Source organism: Dendronephthya gigantea, unplaced genomic scaffold (genome assembly GCF_004324835.1).
Source record: "Dendronephthya gigantea isolate DGI-Jeju-01 unplaced genomic scaffold, DenGig_1.0 000023F, whole genome shotgun sequence".
In the NCBI taxonomy this organism is placed as follows: domain Eukaryota; kingdom Metazoa; phylum Cnidaria; class Anthozoa; order Malacalcyonacea; family Nephtheidae; genus Dendronephthya; species Dendronephthya gigantea.
The window spans coordinates 1461278-1480947 of record NW_021163033.1 but is presented as its reverse complement, the minus strand read 5'-3'; the positions used below and the strand labels follow the sequence as shown (position 1 = coordinate 1480947).

Sequence of the window (19670 nt, the reverse complement as noted above, 5' to 3'; positions counted from 1 at the left end):
TTGCAACGACTAAGGTGAACACAAACGTTGAACTTCAACTATCCTTCTCATGACTGAAAACCGCTCAATTTTTCATTCTGGAAAAGTGCGACTAGGCAATGTTATTGTGCAACCTACCAGCACGGTTCATATGTTACAATTTCCCTTGCGCTTCTTTTTTTTCATAAATGTTACTGCGAACAAACCACGTTGGACTACAATAGTAACAAAATTGAAAGGCAAAGACGCAAAAATGTAGCATTTTCTTGGAAAAAAGTGAAATTTGAGATACGAACGAGCCATGAACGAGCGAACAATTTCGGAAGACTGGGCTCGAGCAACAGTTTACTCGTTTCCAGGTCTCCATCGCGTGAAAAGATCTCAAATTTTGCAGAATAAAATCAATAAAAATAAAAGTTTATGTCGTAGTTCGCCGGAGTTTATTTGTTTACTTTTTTGGATTTTTTCTTCAAACTTGGAGGAGGCATTGCCGAGAGGTAAAGTTACAAAATAATCATGATTCTTATTAAATCGCAGTCTTTATAAATATAGGCAACACCGATTTGTAATCATCGACTGATCACAGTTAGAGGTGAAATATGAAAACTTCTGTTATTTTACTTTGGTTAGAGTGAGGTCATTTTCATCCTCAAAAACTCTGTAGTTCGCTATGTCTGCGAAGGCTATGTTTTGAGACATAACATTTGTAGTGTCTGTTTAAAGCACCCAATCCCAGGCTTGTTGCTGCAGAAAGTACTGAAGAATCTTTTATTACAAAGATGAAAGCCTAAAGTCAGTGTGGTTAAGTTTACAGAACAAATGAGAAATCCTATAAAGCAGCCATGTCTCATTAGTTTCTGTTTTAAAACTACTTTTAGGCTGGAATTATGCTTTTAGCAAGCTTATCATCTTCAAAATGCTATGCAGGGGTGGTTTCACAAAGGTAATATTAGGAAGTAAATTGACCACTCACTTGTGATATTTTGGTAAATATACTGTTTTAATCAAAACAAAATCTTAAAACCTTGTTCGCACATGTCTTCTCGTTCACACATTGTATTGTGTTTTGACTGATAATTATGAATTCATGTTGTATGAATTAACCCTAACCACACATTCAATAAGTCTAAATTACATTCTGATAACCTGCAAAACAACAATTTCTTTAAAAAGAATATCACCTCATATGTGATTTTGTAGGCTTTTACCAATCCTGTGTTGTCGTCACATTCACTTCAAAAGGGTTCAGTCAAGTGATGGTGACAGTAGGTAAGTACATGTAATCTGTGTTGGTAAATTTAGCCTATTAGTAAAACATGTCTCCAGGATCTTTCAGGAGTAAGGTAAGTAAGTGACAGTAGCGTAGGCAGTCTGACAATTTAGTCTGCAAATTTCAGGTTATGGTAATTATTCATGTCTTGAGAGATTCAATGTTTTGACAGTCAATGGACATCAAATTATTAGCATTGTAGAATTAAATCCTCAGGCTGGCTACGCTACTATAAAGTGAGATACAGTAGATGATATTAAGATATTTTTTGTGAGGGTCACAGTTAACGGAGTTCTAATATGCATGTAAACTACTAATCAATTTTTTACTGGTTGGTTAGAAAATCTTACTCCAGATATATATAGCTATGGAGTTCACAGAGCTGAACATTGATACTAAGAATTATTATTCTAGATAAATATACAGGTGTCCCAATAAAACCTGAATTATGTATTTGCTAAAAATTATATTCACAGTCAGGTTGTTCTTTTTTACAGTAGTTTAAAACTGAACAAAGCTATGCCTCTAGGAGTTTAAAACATATGTATGATTAGCTGAGCTACTTACAGTATGTATGTCAGCATATTTCAGTGCCTCCTTTACAAGAGTAGTGTGAGCAGCCAGTAAAACTTGTGGTTTAATAAACTTTGCACATTTTATTATGATAAAATTTTAGCTTTATTATGAAACAGTTAGACCATTCGCTCTCGCATATCATCACATGTTCGACTGGAACTCGTGGTATAATTGTTAAATATTTTACGTTTTTCTTCGCATGACGTATAGTCCTAAATTGACCAATAAAGTATCGTTTTACAATTCCACGTGATTGTATGACAATTTTAATAAATCATAAACCTTTTTGATCATTCGCGATTTAATCATCGTTCGGTAACACTATATTTATATTACAAAGAATATTCAGCGAACTTAGAATGCAAGACTCGCCTTTTGACAATATAGTCTGTGTTTCCATGGCGCCTTACGGGTTCTTCGGTGGTAGATTCGACGTAGAGAAAGACAAAATCGTAATAACCCCCGATTCGCTTGGAAAGGAAAAGGTTTCTGTCTCAACCATGCACATCTCTTGCAAATCCGACGTGTATAATCTTGGTCACAACTATGGCGGAGTCATTGTTTATCAATACGACGGCAAGGCAATATGGAGAACCGCCAACAACACTCTCTGTCGGTCTGGTTATATCGTCATTCAAGATACTGATGGAGAAGACGTTAAGAAATGGATGGGAATAGAGCCTGGCCAAGTTCACGGAGCTGTGTATAGAAATGCCTTCGGTGAGTCCGTGCGAAACACGGTCGAAGTCGTTGCCGAAGGTTTTGCGATTCGAAGGGATGGAAAATTTGAAATGTCTTCAGGCGTTTTCAACAATCCATCTGGCAGCGCATATCACGATCATCGTAGAACGATGCACGAGTTGTCAGAACATTGCGTCAGAAAGATTGTGGAGTATTGGAAGATAGCTGGGCCTTTCTGGGTCCTACAAAGAAATTTTGAAGTGAAAGAAATGCTCGAGGATTTTGCCTTCAATTTACTTCAATAAAACGCCATTGATACCACTCGTTTTATTTAATTTGCAATAAGATTAACGTATAGCTACGTATAGAAGTGTCAGATGAGTCTTCATTTCACTATAGTAAAGCCAAAGACACTACCAATTTCTATACATAGCTACAATTTTACAATCTTAAAATTGAGATTTTACAAAGAAAAATGTCGCTGTTCAAAGACTGTTGCTATTGCCCCTTGGGCGCATGCATTATTTTCGAACAATATTGATAAAAAAAAGATAGCAATTTACTCATTACTTATTCGCATAATACTTATTGCTTCTTTATGACATTTTCTCAAATCCTGATGCTGAAAGAGCAAAAAAAACCCGTTGTCACCTTATGTAGAGCCTATGTCCTATGGTCAAATGTATTTACTGTAACAAGTGGAGGATTTCAGATACATTCAGGCTTTTTATTCTCATGTGATGTATGCTTGCACCATAGTTTAAGTCAAAGATAACTGCATGCAGTATCACTCATGCGTTTGATCCCCTGTCGAGAAAGTGCATTTGAAAAAAATTCGCATAGCAATCAACAATGATCTAGCAATATATAATTGCATGAAATTTATTATGTCGTCGTTTTCTACCGACGAAAGGTTCTTTTTAGGCTTAATAGTCTACCAGATACTGTAAAATATGCATGTGATCATAATCACAATCTTCGAACAATTTATCTGTTTTGCAAACCCCACGGGGAGCTGCATTTTTGCAATACATTTGTGTCAATGTGTCGCCTGTTTTTATGCAGATCGAGAACGTCCACGGTATATATACTATGTATTTTGCCAGACTTTAAATTCGGAAAATATGGCTCGGCACTCTATCTTAGATCAAGATACAGTCCAATTGTCAGTGCACGATCATTGATTCAACTCATGCAAATTAGCCCGGAGGTACTCAAATTTTTGCTTGATGGTATTGTAAATAATAATTCGTTTCTCTGCACGTGTGTTTCTCTGTTGTGTTTGTACAAAGCGCGCCCTGCATGTAAAGGTGTTAAAAATGGAAAAATGTGGCGCCAAATAAGGAAGAATGATTAGGACATGTGACCGCTGCGCATTTGTAAAAAAATAAATAGCGTAATATACTCAATTTATGAATGCAAGTCAAATGAAAACAAGTCAAAAGCAGAAACTCAATTCATCTTTTCAAATCAGAAAAGGGAAAAAGGTTCCCTAACGAAACGGACGCGTGCTAAATTCAGACAAACATAGATAGCTATCTATGTATATCAATGTTTACTGACGAAGTAGGAAAATGCAGAGTACATTATTTAGGTTACGCCAACCTATGCAATGAATTATAGAAGAAGACATAGATACACTTATCTATTTTACCTATTTCTACAGCATTACCTGGCATGACGTATTCGTTACTGATTGACCAATAAGGCATCGTTGTAGAATTCACGTGACCATATCACAATTATAATAAATCAATAAACCTTTTCGTGCATTCGAGAGAGCCTTTCGCTTGACAACAGTATATAGCTACTGCAAGGAATATTCGGTAAACATAGAATGGAAGACTCGAATGACATCGCATGGCATTTGAGTCAAGTAGATCGTGGCCAGGAACCAACCGAAGCACTAGAATTCGACCCAAATACAGGAAAGCTGAGGGTATCGACTTCAAAATGTAGTGATTCGAAATATTTGCCGCAAAATGCTCGTGCCCTGAAGCCAACCGACGCACTAGAATTCGACCCAATTACAGGACAGCTGAGGAGGGTATCGACTTCAAAATGTAATGATTCGAAATATCAGCCGGTTTATTTCAGAGTAGAGATTCATCGCACTACAGGAAAGCTAATGAGACTGGAAGGTATGCGAATACCTGCTGCAGGGTTTTTTGGTGGTCAGTTTGTCGCAGGGAAAGACAGGATGGTGATAACTCCTCGGTCTTCTGATAAGAATGAAGTTTCTGTCACAACCATGCACCTGTCTTGCAAATCCGACGTGTATAATCGTGGTCACAACTATGGCGGAGTCATTATTTATCAATACGACGGCAAGTCAGAATGGAGAACCGCCAACAACACTCACTGTAAGTCTGGCTATATCGTCATTCAAGATGCTGATAGAGAAGACGTTAAGAAATGGTTCGGTAAAGAGCCTGGTCAAGTTCATGGAGCTGTCTACAGAAATGCCTTCGGTGAATCTGTAAATGACGCAGAAGTCGTTGGCGAAGGGTTTGCAATACGAAATGAAACATTTGAAATGAATTCGGGTGTTTTCAACAATCCAAAGGACAGTCCATTTCATGATCGTCGTAGAAGAATGCATGAGTTGTCTGCGTATTGCGTCACAGAAATTGTGGAGTCATGGACGAATGCTGGTTCTGCCTGGCTTGAGAAAGGAAGAAATTTTGGAGTAGAATATATGCTCAATAATTTTGACTTTCGTTCATTCGGATACAAAATGCCATAGACACCACCGTGACGTCACATTAACGTTAACTCTTTTATTGTAATCAATTTGTAACATGTGAATTTGCAATCGCACCTTTAATATAAAGTTTTCATTGCAATTGTATTATTTACGATTCAGTAATTTTAACAGGTCATATATCTTTGGTTTAAAGTATTTTTTACATGCATGAATAAAAACATTCAATCTATGCAATAAGGAATGAATAATCTGCATGCGTATAATATATTTGCATTCTGCATGTGGCATGATATACATTTAGCGAAAAAACACAGAGGCAGTCAATTTACCTTGTTCATAGAGGAAATTATTCCTCTATATTAAGCAGGATATATATTAACAAAAAATTCTAAAAGGTGTTTTGAGATACATATTCAACTAGTTACTTTAAATGTGTGTATAAAAACAGGAATATTTTTGCAAGAAATACTCGAGGATTTTGACTTTGATTCACTTGAATAAAACGCCATTAGATACCACCACTCGTTTTATTTAATTTGCAGTAAAATTAACGAATACGTATATAAGTCTGAGATGAGTCTTCAATTCACTATAGTGAAGCCACAGACTCTACCAATTTCTTCACTAGCTTAAGGGGCGTTTACACGATTCTCAAAATTTTTGTTGAGATTTTCCTCCTTTGCTAGATGTGAACGAGTGATTAGTTACGAATACTCTGATGTATAAGAGCTCTTATTTGAACAACTACAGTAACTAAATCACTCGTTCACATCTATCAAAAGACGAAAATCGCACAAAAAACTGCAGCAAGAATCGCAAGCGTAAACGAGCCTTTACATACAATTTTACAATCTCAAAATTGAGATTTTACAAAGAAACATGTCGCTGTTCAAAGACTGTTAGTATCGTCACTTGCGTGATGCATTGTTTTCGAACAATACAGTAATGTTTTCTGCTTCTTTATAACATTTTCTTAAATCCTGATGTTGAAAAAGCAAAACACTGGTATCACTTTATGTAAAGCTCATATCTCTAGTCAAATGCATTAGCTGTAACAAGTGGAGCATTTCAGATACATTCACAAGGCTTTTTATTCTCATGTGATGTATACTTGCACCATAGGTTAGGTGAAGAATAACTGCATGCTATATCACTCGTGCGTTTGATCCCCTGTCGAGAAAGTGCATTTGAAAAAAATTCACGTATTGATCAACAATGATCTAGCAATATATAATTGAATGAAATTTATTATGTCGTCGTTTTCTACCGACGAAAGGTTCTTTTTAGGCTTAATAGTCTACCAGATACTGTAAAATATGCATGTGATCATAACCACAATCTTCGAACAATTTATCTGTTTTGCAAACCCAACGGGGAGCTGCATTTTTGCAATAAACTTGTCAATGTGTCGCCTGTTTTTATGCAGATCGAGAACGTTTACGGTATGTTATTATTTATGTCGGAAATATATACGGAAAATATGGCTTGGCACTCTATCTTTGAATGCAAGATACAGTCGAATTAGCCTTTCTCACGATGACGAATATGCCGCCATTTTTGGGGTACTTTTTTTCAAAACCGTGAGCGTAAGACCTCGTAACGGCGACTATCTTTAAATTTAGGCTGAATTTATCCTTCAAATGGTCTATTGATTTTAAAAATAATGCTTTTCATCTTTTTATAAATTTTTAAACCCATTTGAGAAAATTGAAAGTACCCCAAAAACGTCATCGTGAGAAAGACTAATTCTCAGTGCACGATCATTGATTCAACTCATCAGAATAGCTGAAGAATGTGACCGTATTTGCAATTCGCTCGGAGGTACTCAAAGTAATTTTGCTTGATTATATTGTAAATAATAATTAGCTTCTCTGCATGTGTGTTTCTCTGTGGTGTTTGTACAGAGCGCACCCGTAAAGGTGTTAAAAATTGAAAAAAAAATGGCGCCAAATAAGTAAGATTGATTATGACATGTTCATTTCAAACGCGAATAAAACGAACATACAGGCAAAGCATCACGAAAACTAATTCGTTTTTAAAATATATAAAATAGTTTATTGTTATAACGCTGGAAAACGTCAGTCCGATTCATTGTCATCGCTGGGGATTTAAATTTCCCGCGGTCCGTACGACCTCATACGGACTACTCTCGTAGGCAATCAGATTGCAGAAAAGCGTAAAATATTATTTCGGACCGTTAGATTAGCTCCTACGACTCGAGCTCGTGGTATAATTGTTAAATATTTAATAGCATTTCTTATCACAAACCTTTTCGATCATTCGAGAAAATCTTTCGCTCGGTAACACTATATATTACAATAAATTTTCGGTAAACATAGAATGCAAGACTGACCAATAAGATCTCTTACTCCAGATATATATGGAGGTCAAAGTGCTGAGGATTTATACTGAGACATTCTTATACTCCAGATATATGGCGTTCACAGTGCTGAGCATTTATACTGAGATCTTCGCACTCCAGATATATTTATAGACTATTTAGAATTCACAGTACTGAACTTTTATAATAGTACGTTCTTACTTCAGATATATGCATTATAGAGTTCACAGAACTGAACTTTTATAATGAAGGTTCTCGCTCCAATTCTATATGGAGTTCACAGTGTTGTAAAATATAGGATTCCGGACCGTAGTCAGATATCGTAAAATCCCGCCCACTGCTACAGCCAATCAGATCGCAGGAAAGGCTAGGATTCCGCCCGCTGCTGATTTGTAAAAAAATAATAGCGTAATCTGTTTATCTAATAGCTATCTATGTTTATCAATGTTTACTGACGAAGTAGGAAAATGCAGAGTACATGATTTAGGTTACGCCAACCTATGCAATGAATTATAGAAGAATTACACTTATCCATTTTACGTATTTCTAATAGCATTACTTCGCATGACGTATTAGTTACTCATTGACCAATAAGGCATCGTTCTAGAACCCACGTGACCATATCACAATTAAAATAAAACAAGAAACCTTTTCGTTCATTCGAGAGAGCCTTTCGCTTGGCAACAGTATATAACTCCTACAAGAAATATTCGGTAAACATAGAATGGAAGACTGGAATGACAGAGAGGGGCATTTGAGTCAAGTAGCTCGTGGCCAAGACCCAAATGAGGAATTACAACACGATCCAAATACAGGAAAGCTGAGAATAGTACGTAAAGGTTCGAAACATTCGCCGAGTTGTGTAATTGATCACAAAACAGGAAAGCTAATGTTCGGAGTTACTCGAATGGCTGCTGCAGGGTTTTTTGGTGCTACGTTGGTCGCAGAGAAAGACAGGATGGTGATAACTCCTCGGTCTTCTGATAAGAATGAAGTTTCTGTCACAACCATGCATATCTCTTGTAAATCCCACACTTTCAAGCTTGGTCACAACTATGGCGGAGTCATCATTTATCAATACAACGGCAAGTCAGAATGGAGAACCGCCAACAACACTCGCTGTAAGTCTGGTTATATCGCCATTCAGGATACTGATGAAGAAGACGTTAAAAAATGGATTGGAAAAGAGCCTGGTGTTGTTCACGGAGCTGTTTATAGAAATGCCTTCGGTGAATCTGTAAATGACGCGGAAGTCGTTGGCGAAGGATTTGCAATACGAAATGAAAGATTTGAAATGAATTCGGGCGTTTTCAACAATCCAAAGGACAGTCCATTTCATGATCGTCGTAGAAGAATGCATGAGTTGTCTAGGCATTGCGTCATAAATATTGTGGAGATATGGGTGAATTCTGGTCCTCGGCTGGTTGAGGAAGGAAGAAATTTTGCTGTAGAACATTTGCTTGATGATTTTGACTTTAGTTCATTCGGATACAAAATGCCATAGACACCAATCAGTTTTTAACATGTGACTTTGCAATCGCACCCTTTAATATAAAGTTTTCATTCCAATTGTTTGTATTATTTACGATTTAGTAGCTCATGATTATTGCGGTTTGTAATTATAACAGGTCATATATATCTAAAGTATTCTTTACATGCACGAATAAAAACATTCAATCTATGCGATAGGGAATGAATAATCTGCGTATAATATATTTGCATTCTGCAGGTGACACGAGATACATTTAGCGAAAAAACTTCAGGTTTTATTCTAACCTCTTTTAATTTACCTTATTCATAGAGGAAATTAATTTCCTCTATATTAAGGAGGAGATATTAAGAAAAAAGTCTAAAAAAGTGTTTTCGGATACATATTCAACTAGTTACTTTAAATGCATATGTGTATAAAATAAGAATTTTTTTAAAAGAACTGCTCGAGGATTTTGACTTTGATTCGCTTAAATAAAACGCCATAGATACCACTCGTTTTACTTATAAATGAACCTATACGCATTTAAATGAGATTTCAGTTCACTATATAGTAAAGCCATAGACCCTAGCAATTTCTTGACTTACAATTTTACAATCTCAAAATTGAGATTTTGCAAAGAATCATGTCGCTGTCCTAAGACTGGTAATGGTACTCCCGTGCACACATTGTTTTTGAACAATATTTAAGAGAAACATTACAATCTATTCATTATACTTATTCGCTTAATTATGATTACCGCTTACATAGCAAAAACCATTCACATTTGTCGATACATCACACATGCATATTACACGCTCTTATAAGCTATAGCTAAGTTCATATTATGAGCTATAAGTTTATCAAGTGCGATGTGCTGTCTGAATGTCGAACAACATTTAGGTTCGCAATGAATATGAACTGTAGTGTTTATGTTCAGGAGCTATATATTGAAAACGAGAGCGAGAGCAGGCGTCTTGTTATAACATAAGTTGCATGCTTTTATTTTTACGAATTTTCAGGCTTCGTATAAATCACTTTATTTATTAAAATAAATATTTTAAATTTCTATCTACAGGGTGGGTCAAAAAAAAACTGACAACTTTGAAATTCAAATTACCTGCGAACTTATGGCTGGAATTTGACAATTCCCATTGTGTACAATCAACAAGACGTGCTTAATTAATGCGAAAGTGTTTAAACCAATTGAACTAATTCAACGTTCTTTTTTATTGCAGTGCTTAGAATGCATTTTAACACCCTAAGGGAACAAACTTTATGTTCAAGGTTAATTAATGGGTTCACTTATTTGATATGCTTCGTATACCCATGAGATATTTTAGGCAACTTCTGTCACATTACAGCCGATTACAGACACATTGCAGCTAATTTGAATTTCAAAGGTGTCAGGGTTTTTTTACTCACCCTGTATATGACCTTACATTGGTAAAAGCTTGCTATATTTCACAAGATGAAGTTGAACATGCAAAGTAGTTGAAAAAAGCATGTGAGGTAAAAATGACAAAATATTCCTCGACACATTCGCATGATGAATTTCCTTCTATATACATATGCATAACAGCGGGAGTTTTGCGGTAAGTGATTAATAATTCTACTCGTCAATAGTAATAAGAAAAATAGATTGAGGTCCAAAACATTCTTTTAGTTCATCATCCTTTTTCTTCTTTACTTTTAAATATGATATCACAATATCGAACCACATCCCCAAAGCGGTCTTTCGAGAAAGTCAGGTACCAGCCATTTTGCGGTTTTTGCGTTGGGTAAAAAACAATACTTTGCCAACGTCTCTAATGGAAATGTTTAAATTTGCAAATAGCCATAGGTACGAATTGCGAAGTAACAGTACAAATTACGCACTTCCAAAACCTAAAACGAATTTTATGAAAAGACTGCATGTTAGTTAATCAGTTCTGAATTACCTTTTTCAATTAAACAATGCAATATACGAGTTATGACATGTTTTTGCCAAAAACATGTAAATCTGTAAATGTAAACACGGAAATCTGTAGATATTGTAATGTAAATATGATTGTGTATTTTTAACTTTGCATGAATTAGAAAAACGGCTCCTTGATAAGCAGGTGTCTACGTACCCTTAAGGGTTACCGTTTCAAAATATTTTTAAATAAATAAATTTGCTATCGCTAACTAATTGTTGCTATCGCTTAGCCTCGTTGTGTTCCAGTCCAAATTTGCCACTAGTGCCTCGCCTCCCTCCTGAATGCGTTCATTCAATGTCCGAGTGCTTCTAATAGACTCTTTTTCTATGCCAGCGTTTCTCTCGAATGCCCACGCCAGTTCCCCGCATTGTTTGCCATGCGTGCAAAACTTTAAATGATTCTATTTCCTAATTTCCTCCATTCCAACAACATACATTTCCAAGTATTTCTTCACCTTATTGTATTCGATGTTTTGAGGACCATTTTCCATCTCTTTGCGCTCTCGATACCGTTCAGACATCTTCACTGCGCATTCGTTGCCTTCAGTCCGTGTAACACTTGAAAACTGAATTTGTTTTTTTAATCGTTGATTATTCCCCCAAACTTTATTACACTTGCTGTGAGTTTTAACATATGCATCATTTCTGTTATGTATATATTTTTATGTATATGTGTATATATTATTATTATGTATATGTGTATATATTATTATTATGTATATGTGTATATAAGGCACCTTTCCGCTTCATCTATAAGGCTATAAGATAGAGGGATGGGCGATATTGTTCCTTTCCCTTTGTATATGGACTCCACATATTCTTGGTTTTTCTCTTCCCAGTCAAGATTGAAGTAAAACAACTTCTTGAGGATTTCGACTTTGATTCACTGTGTAACCTTAGTTAGTACCCAATAGCACATTTTCAATAAATGTGGAGTAACCCTTAGCCCTTAGTCGAAACGTTGAGAAGTGTTTTTGCCTATGTTTATACCACATTTGATGCGAAGTTTTTGGAAGACACTGCCGCCCTTCTACTTGGATACACTGGAATGTAACTACTAGCATATATGCGTATTATATTACTATGGCGCAGTTCTTACAATTAGTTTACTCTAAATATTCGTGCCTTACGATGTGGTTTTCAAATAACAATTGCTAAATTCAATTTTCGAAAAATTAAAGATACACTTTAGTTGCCTTTTTCCCATTTACTGGCTATATTCCTTAAACCGAGTTTTAATCTGTAGCTTGTTGGTGGGTTAAACAATTTGCATTCTTGTTTACATTTCGTGGATCTAATGTAATTTATATATAGTTTCTGTTGAACTGGAATATTTAGTGCATGGCAAACCTAATCTTGGTTGCTTGGACACCTTGAACAATTAGTTGTTACATTATCTGTTATTAATAAAAATGGTCAATGGCCCACTGCTAACGTGTGTGCATATTTTAAACTTATTTAAATATTTGCTAGCGTAAAGTGTGTCTAAATATGTAAAAGTTTCCACTCATCCTCGTATATTAAAGTTTGGAAACACTGGTAGTTAAGATAAAGAGTAAAAAAATCGTGATGATGTTATTCATTCTACAGCCTCATACCGTATGAAGCGAGAAGGAACGCCGTGACGATCCCAGCAAAGAAACAAGGAAGGCTAAACAATGCTGCTGGTAGGTGGTGTCAATTGAATAGACCTTTCTTATAATGACATCAAACTCGGAAGGCCTGATGTAACACGAAGTTTGATTGGCTCGTTAGCTTTGCTCAGGAAGACTTTCCGCGTTTGACGTCATTATGAGAAAGGTCTATTGCATTGTTATTAATATTCATCTTCGATTGCCAAAGATAGGAGTCAGTAAATCAGGTTAAAAAATTAGGGGTTTGGGTCGTGTCTTTATTAAGTTTATAAATTCCTACTTAATGTGTTCCACATGCTTAGTTATTAAATGTGTGAGTTGTTTTATTCATATCAGTTATATAAAAGGCATTATAGCTAAACTTGCCTGTTTATGTGGCAAATACTTTCAACCTTAAATATAATATTTTATTTTTACTATATTGTTATTTTTTGTTATTGTTCTTATATACTTGTAAATTAGGATGTCTGGATTAAAACTATTCTGAACATAAGCCTTTACGTTGTAATTTTCGAATTGGTGAATTTGAGTAAAATTCTCTAAAATTTTCTCTAAATGTGCATTCGCAGATTTTGTAGTAGCAAAGATCGATGACCTGGTCAACTGGGGAAGGCGGGTTAGTAGAGTGGACGTTTTCTTTTGAGCTGTATATTATAGTTTTTTTTATTTAGACATTGTATAAATTGACGATCTTTGATACCCAGTTTCATTTGTTATAAATAGAGTTCAATGTGGCCGATGACATTTGGTCTTGCGTGTTGTGCAGTTGAAATGATGCATTTTGCAGGACCACGGTACATATTTTTAATACAACGAGACATAGAATTTTAACTCCTGTTGATGAAATTATGTAATATCGGGAGTAATATTCAGAGGCCGGCTGTTCAAAAGCCGGTTAGCTTAACCCTGAGTTAACTCAAATTTTTACATCAATTTTTTTAATCGCTCGCTCGTTTATAAAGTTGAACTTGTTTTTGAATAAATATTTTGTGGATCAATAAAAGTCTTATTTTGTAACAAACAGCGGTGCAGCGGCGTAAAATTTAACCCAGGGTTAGCGCTAACCTAGCTTTGAACAACCGGCCCCAGTATTCTTTATATCGTCTGGTTACAGTTCTCAAACACGTGGTGCAATACTTATTTTGGCCAAAGATGTGTCATCATCTATATTTGGTGCATGCATTACCAATCATAGTTAATAAACTAGGCTCGTGTAGAAGCGATGCTTTTTAAAACGGTTGAGTTAAGAACGCGCTATAATGTGCCTCCCAATTTTTCTTGGGCGGAACGGTTTTTTTATTATCTCAGTTTTCTACAAAATCTTTCTATTTCTTATTTCCATTGATCTAATTGTTCATTTATCATTGATCGGAAACCTACTGGCTAATCGTACTTGGAAAAACGGAAAAAAATACTGAATTGTTGAAGAAAGCGTGCAAGACTTAGTTCTTGAGTGTCCGTTTGCGCGGGTTTTTCCGCGAGCATTGTTATTTACTTGGTAGTACTTATCGCTAGAATTCCGGCTGTTTTGGGCTGATTTTCTCCCAGCGATCATCGCATGCATTTCACAGGAGGAATGCTTGAACACTTTACTCATAAATTTATTTATGCAGGTACGATATGGATCGCTTTGGGGTCGTTTTTAGAGCCAGCCCGGTAAGTACCCTGATCTGATGATAACACGTGATATAGGACTGGCTATGCTAATCAAAAATAGAGCCGGAATTAACGGACTTCCGTAGAACCAAAAAAGGAATAAAAATATCACGCAAACCACAGGAAGAAACGTTTTTGAGGAATGATTAAAGCTTCCGTTTACATCAGGTTTTAAGTCAATACCAAAGTCGTGCGTTGATAAAGCCGCCTTATATAAGGAGTAGTAGTTTTGACCGCTCTGTGTTTCTGGAAGTTCATTAATTCTGCATTCGTTTTTTGATGGGTATATTTGCTATCTCCAGTGTATATTGAGACCAGTGGATTTCCAGTTAATTCATTTATCCCGTGATGTAAATAGTAAAACGTTACCCATTAGTACATCCTCAACAATATCAGCCTACGCAATACATTAGGTTGTAGCTTTTCTAGACTGACACTGCCTGGAGTAAAAAGACAATGTCCCCAAATTAATCTTGTCTGACGAAATTATTTTAGCGCCAGGCTGATGTAATGATCGTTGCTGGGACACTGACAAACAAGATGGCGCCCGCGCTTAGAAAGGTAAGTTGAACATCGTTAAACTTGTCAAAGTTGAACATCGTTAAACTTGTCAATGCAAACAAGCACTCTAATTTTACGGATCTAGAGGTAATTATATTATTCTTCAGGTATAGAGGTTGGGTATCGCCCCCATGGGAAAAATAATAGACAAGTCTTCCTTGTACCCAAAGTCGCGTGTTTTCTTCAGACATTCCGGTTTCCTCCCATCGGGATGTTTTGACTGTCTGGAATATACACATTAAGAATCTTATATTACTGTCTAATCTCACATGTAATCACACTCTATGTAATCTCACATGTAATCACACTCCAATCTTACATGTAATCACTCTATGTAATCTCACACATGTAATCATACTTTCATCTCATATGTAATCACACTCTATGTAATCTCACATATGTAATCACACTCTCATCTTTCTTTGCTTTGTCTAGGTGTATGATCAAATGCCGGAACCACGATGGGTTTTATCGATGGGAAGGTACAGTCTGTTAAAATACTTAAGAAGTACACAAATATCTGTAGAAAAGTAGCATCGTACTCAGGCGCTTTATTAGAAAAAAGAAGTTGCATTCAGTTATTATGTAGAGGTCAGCTAAACAGCAAGAGCGGGGGGGGGGTGCTTGGGGCGTTCTTGTCAACCTGTTCCACGTTTCTTGCTACGCTTTTCAAGATTTCCCTTGCATTGCTTGTTCTCAGCATTAATATGTGTCATATTAGAGAGAGAGAGAGAGAGAGGGGCGTATCCCACCAGGGGAGGGGGAAGGGCATACATAACATTAGAGAAAAGTTTTAGTTATCCTCTAAGTTTTTATCGTTATGAACTTGGCTGCATTCAAAACATCAAACTTGCTTTCTCCAGCTGTGCGAATGGTGGCGGTTACTATCATTACTCGTATGCAGTAGTTCGAGGTTGTGATCGTATTGTTCCGGTCGATATTTACGTCCCCGGGTGTCCGCCCAGTGCCGAGGCATTGCTCTATGGTATTCTGCAACTACAGAAAAAAGTTAGACGGCAAAGACCTATCGCTATGTGGTACAGAAAATAAGACGCCATTTGCTAAACTGTGGACATATTTTTGAAAAAACATATTTTATCGTGTGACTGTTAGGTTCACTATAAAAAATCCCGTATACCGAAGTTGCCTATCTTCTCTACTGAACGGCCTGGTGTTCCTGATTTTGTTTAATATCCTGCAATGTATTTGTGAAAGGAAAGTATAATAAAGTTTAAATTGATATGCTTCTTTAGTTTCGATGCTAATTTTTACCCAAGGTGTTAGACCTCTAGTATACCAGAGTGACGGTATTAAAGTAAATTGTTTATTTGGGATGTTTAAATATATGCTATCTTAATAAACAATATGTAGGAACACCACGTGTGTCTTTCTGACCCTGGCTTAAAGTGCAACCCGTTACAGATTTTTCATTTTGACCAGTTAATATGGAAATTAGCCAAGATTCGACTTATTTTTTAAGCAGAAATATTTTTCATGCATTTGTTGAAGTAAGATGGTTTGCATCTTTGGACACGATAAAGTTGTGACGTAATTACCAGAAATGTTAGCGAGGTTTTTGTCACGTGAGTGACAGTGACAGGTCACAACACGAAAACGTGCTAATTTTTAAATCCGGTTTTTTCTTCCCGAGTCCCATTTCAATGTCATTCGCTATCACAGTAACATCAAAGTTTAATTTACTCCCTCTAAACTTGACCTGAGTAGTTTTTTTATCGCTAAATCAGTCAAGGGTACAGCGCTAATGCTAGCTGCCACTACAAAATACAATAGTCCGCTGGTCAAACTCATACCAGTGCTCACATTACTTTGACAAATTTTATTGGTTGACTCATACACACGAGGGAAATTTGTACTTTGACATTTTTTTATGACAAGTACACTTGTTCAAAATCAAGTATACTTGTCAGTTGTCATAGAAAAAATTGTCAAAGTTTGGCGTACAGACGAACAATTAAAACTTGGAAAACTTGCTCGTCTGTAACAGGCTTCTAAGGTGGAAAGCCATGAAGCTGTTACGAAATTACCGGAAGAGTCTGTTATATGCTCGTTGGCAACGACAACGTTTTACGTCACAGCACAAATATTTGCTGACGTATTCATCCGTTTTTTTCCTTCCCAAGCCATTTTAATGTCATTCGCTATCACTGTAAAGCGAAATTTAATTTAATCAGAGAAGCAAACACGGGATATGATGCAGAAACATGATCTTAGTCGTTTGGTATTCGACCCAATGACAGGAAAGCTTTTCGTTAAAAAGCCTAATATAAAGGAGGATAACACAAGCGTTATTTCTTTCGCCCAGCCACGGTTTTTTGGTGGCTCCTTCATCGCACCATCAGAGAAAGACAAAATCGTAATAACTCCTGAGTCCTACGATAAGAAAAGAGTTTCTGTCACAACAATGCACATCTCTTGTAAATCCGACATGTATAATCCAAGCCACAACTATGGCGGAGTCATTGTTTATCAATACGACGGCAAGTCAGAATGGAGAACCGCCAACAACACTCACTGCAAGTCTGGCTATATCGTCATTCAAGCCACAGATAAAGAAGACGTTAGAAAATGGGAGAATGAGCCTGGTGTTGTTCACGGAGCTGTTTATAGAAATGCCTTCGGTGAATCTGTAAATGACGCGGAAGTCGTTGGCGAAGGATTTGCAATGCAAAATGGAGACTTTAAAATGTATTCAAGCGTCTTCAACAATCCATCTGGCAGTGCCTATCATGATCATCGTAGAAGGATGCACGAATTATCAGAGCATTGCGTCAGAAAGATTGTGGAGTATTGGAAGACCGCTGGTCCTTGTTGGGTCAGACAAAGAAATTTTGAAGTTAAAGAATTACTCAAGGATTTCGACTTTGATTCACTGTATTAAGGTTACAAACGCTACTTAGGTGCCTGTAAAAAACTGCTTATCTGTAGTTTAAAGTACAATGCTTGCACAATTGTCTATATATACAATCTAAATGCCTGCGCAAATGCACAATCATGTATGTATATTGTCCAAACGTATAGTCCATATTACCAATAATGTATTTTAGCCTGACCAACTTTTCGTTCCCGCCCACACGCACCCTACTACTGTGCGCCCCTGAAGACAATATTGTTACAAAGAATTGACCGTGTGAAAATTCTCGAAAAACATTAGCTGCTGAACTCGTAAACGTAATATTTAGATTCGTGTAAATACAGATTAATGATGAAACTCATTCGTGATTTTCGCAGCATCGCATACATCACTGATCCATTAGCTCAATATCTAAATATCTATAATTTAACAATTACGACTACGTCTCGACAAGAAATAACTAGTGATAAACCTATTTATTTATTACTCCGGCGTCAGCGACGGAGTTGAAAATTGGCCTCGGTTTTGTTTTATTTTTGTTTTTGTTTATTTTCTGAGAGTTTTTTGTTTTTTTTTGTTGTGGCGCACAGCTTTGGCTAATTTTCCAATGCGCGATTCGATTTCCCTCGCATGATACGGCAATTCCTCCTAGAGGAACGTTCTTTTCATGCTGTTCGATTAAGTTTAGATTGAATTGGGGTAAGAATATATTAAATACATGTAGATTCTGGTCCTATTTTAATAATATTGTTGCTATTTTGCCATGTGGTCGTGTATGGGCGCGTTGACACGTTGTAGTTTGCACAGGATTGAAGATTTAATATAGCTATATAAGCGCGAATTCCAAAGGCAAAGTGTGCGACAAAACGAATGTATCATGCGGTTTATTTACATTTTTGAACAAATGAACTTCTATACTTTTTAAAGTACGATGTGCTTCTGAATTTCGTGATCGATTTAGGTTCGCAAGGCATCTAAATGAATATGAACTGTATTGTTTATGTTCAAAAGTTTTATATTGAAGACTGGCACGTGCGCCGGAGTTAACGCCAGAACAGGCCTCTTGTTATATGGCTTTCCAAAATCCTCTATTCTAATTGGCTGACGAGTGGTCCGTAAAACCTATATCCGGACCGTGGTCCGTAGGCTATATTATGCATCTGCATGGACCAGTATCCCGCGGATGTCTAGCCATATAATAAACCGATTATTGACCTCGCTTGTTCGGGCTGTTCTGTGAAATATCAGACTGAGGGTTTTTTTGTATGACGAAGGAGCGAGTACCTGGCATGCAAAAAACCTCGAACAAATTTCACAGTACAGACATCACGCTCATGCAGTCAATAATCAGTTAATACTTGTATAAAGTTAATTAAAACACTATTTTTAGTAATTTTAGATGAAAAAACATGACCCAAAACCCAAAACGTCTTTCTGTACGATAAAAGATCGAAAATTCGGAAATTTATAAAAAAATAAAGGTATAGACATTCTTAAAAAACAAAAACAGCGCTATAATAACTACCATTCGCCCGTAAATAGGACACAGACCACACAGCGTGCGTTGCTTTAACTCTTCCCCAATCAGTTACCGTTTTAGCTGAAACAATAGATCGCCGTACTAGTTATCCTAGACAAGTTATCTATTGTGTTAAGGCGAATCCGGAAGACAGCAGATTGCTAATGATCTTGCTGACAACCTTTTTATGTGTAATAGTAGAGGGAATTCATTCAGTTTGGAAATATAATAAATCCTTTATATCCACAAATACTGTAGTTTGAATGTGGCATATTCTTAGGTTTAAAAGGAACCAAAGAGCGTTTTCGTGTCCCATACGTCTGATACCGTTTCATCGGATCGGGTTCGCTTGTCAGCGGTTTAAACTTGTAGACAATAAGGACATTCGGAAATTCTGACTGAGATTTCATAACGCTGTCGTCTTGTGATACTAATTAGATACAAGA

At 36.4% G+C, this 19670-nt stretch overlaps 2 protein-coding genes across 2 annotated transcripts; both read left to right on the top strand.

Moving 5' to 3' along the window:
- Positions 1-328: 328 nt before the first annotated feature.
- Positions 329-16072, top strand: LOC114522515 (NADH-quinone oxidoreductase subunit B 2-like). Its single transcript, XM_028543219.1, has 10 exons — positions 329-476; positions 858-922; positions 1180-1248; positions 12573-12649; positions 13186-13232; positions 13340-13410; positions 14230-14272; positions 14768-14833; positions 15269-15315; positions 15697-16072. The coding sequence occupies exons 2-10, from the start codon at positions 867-869 to the stop codon at positions 15881-15883; spliced, it is 663 nt and encodes a 220-aa protein (XP_028399020.1). The 5' UTR covers positions 329-476; positions 858-866; the 3' UTR covers positions 15884-16072.
- A 977-nt stretch (positions 16073-17049) lies between these two features.
- LOC114522642 lies at positions 17050-18192 on the top strand. The gene has a single exon (XM_028543372.1). The coding sequence runs from the start codon at positions 17085-17087 to the stop codon at positions 17730-17732; it is 648 nt and encodes a 215-aa protein (XP_028399173.1). The 5' UTR covers positions 17050-17084; the 3' UTR covers positions 17733-18192.
- Positions 18193-19670: the final 1478 nt, after the last annotated feature.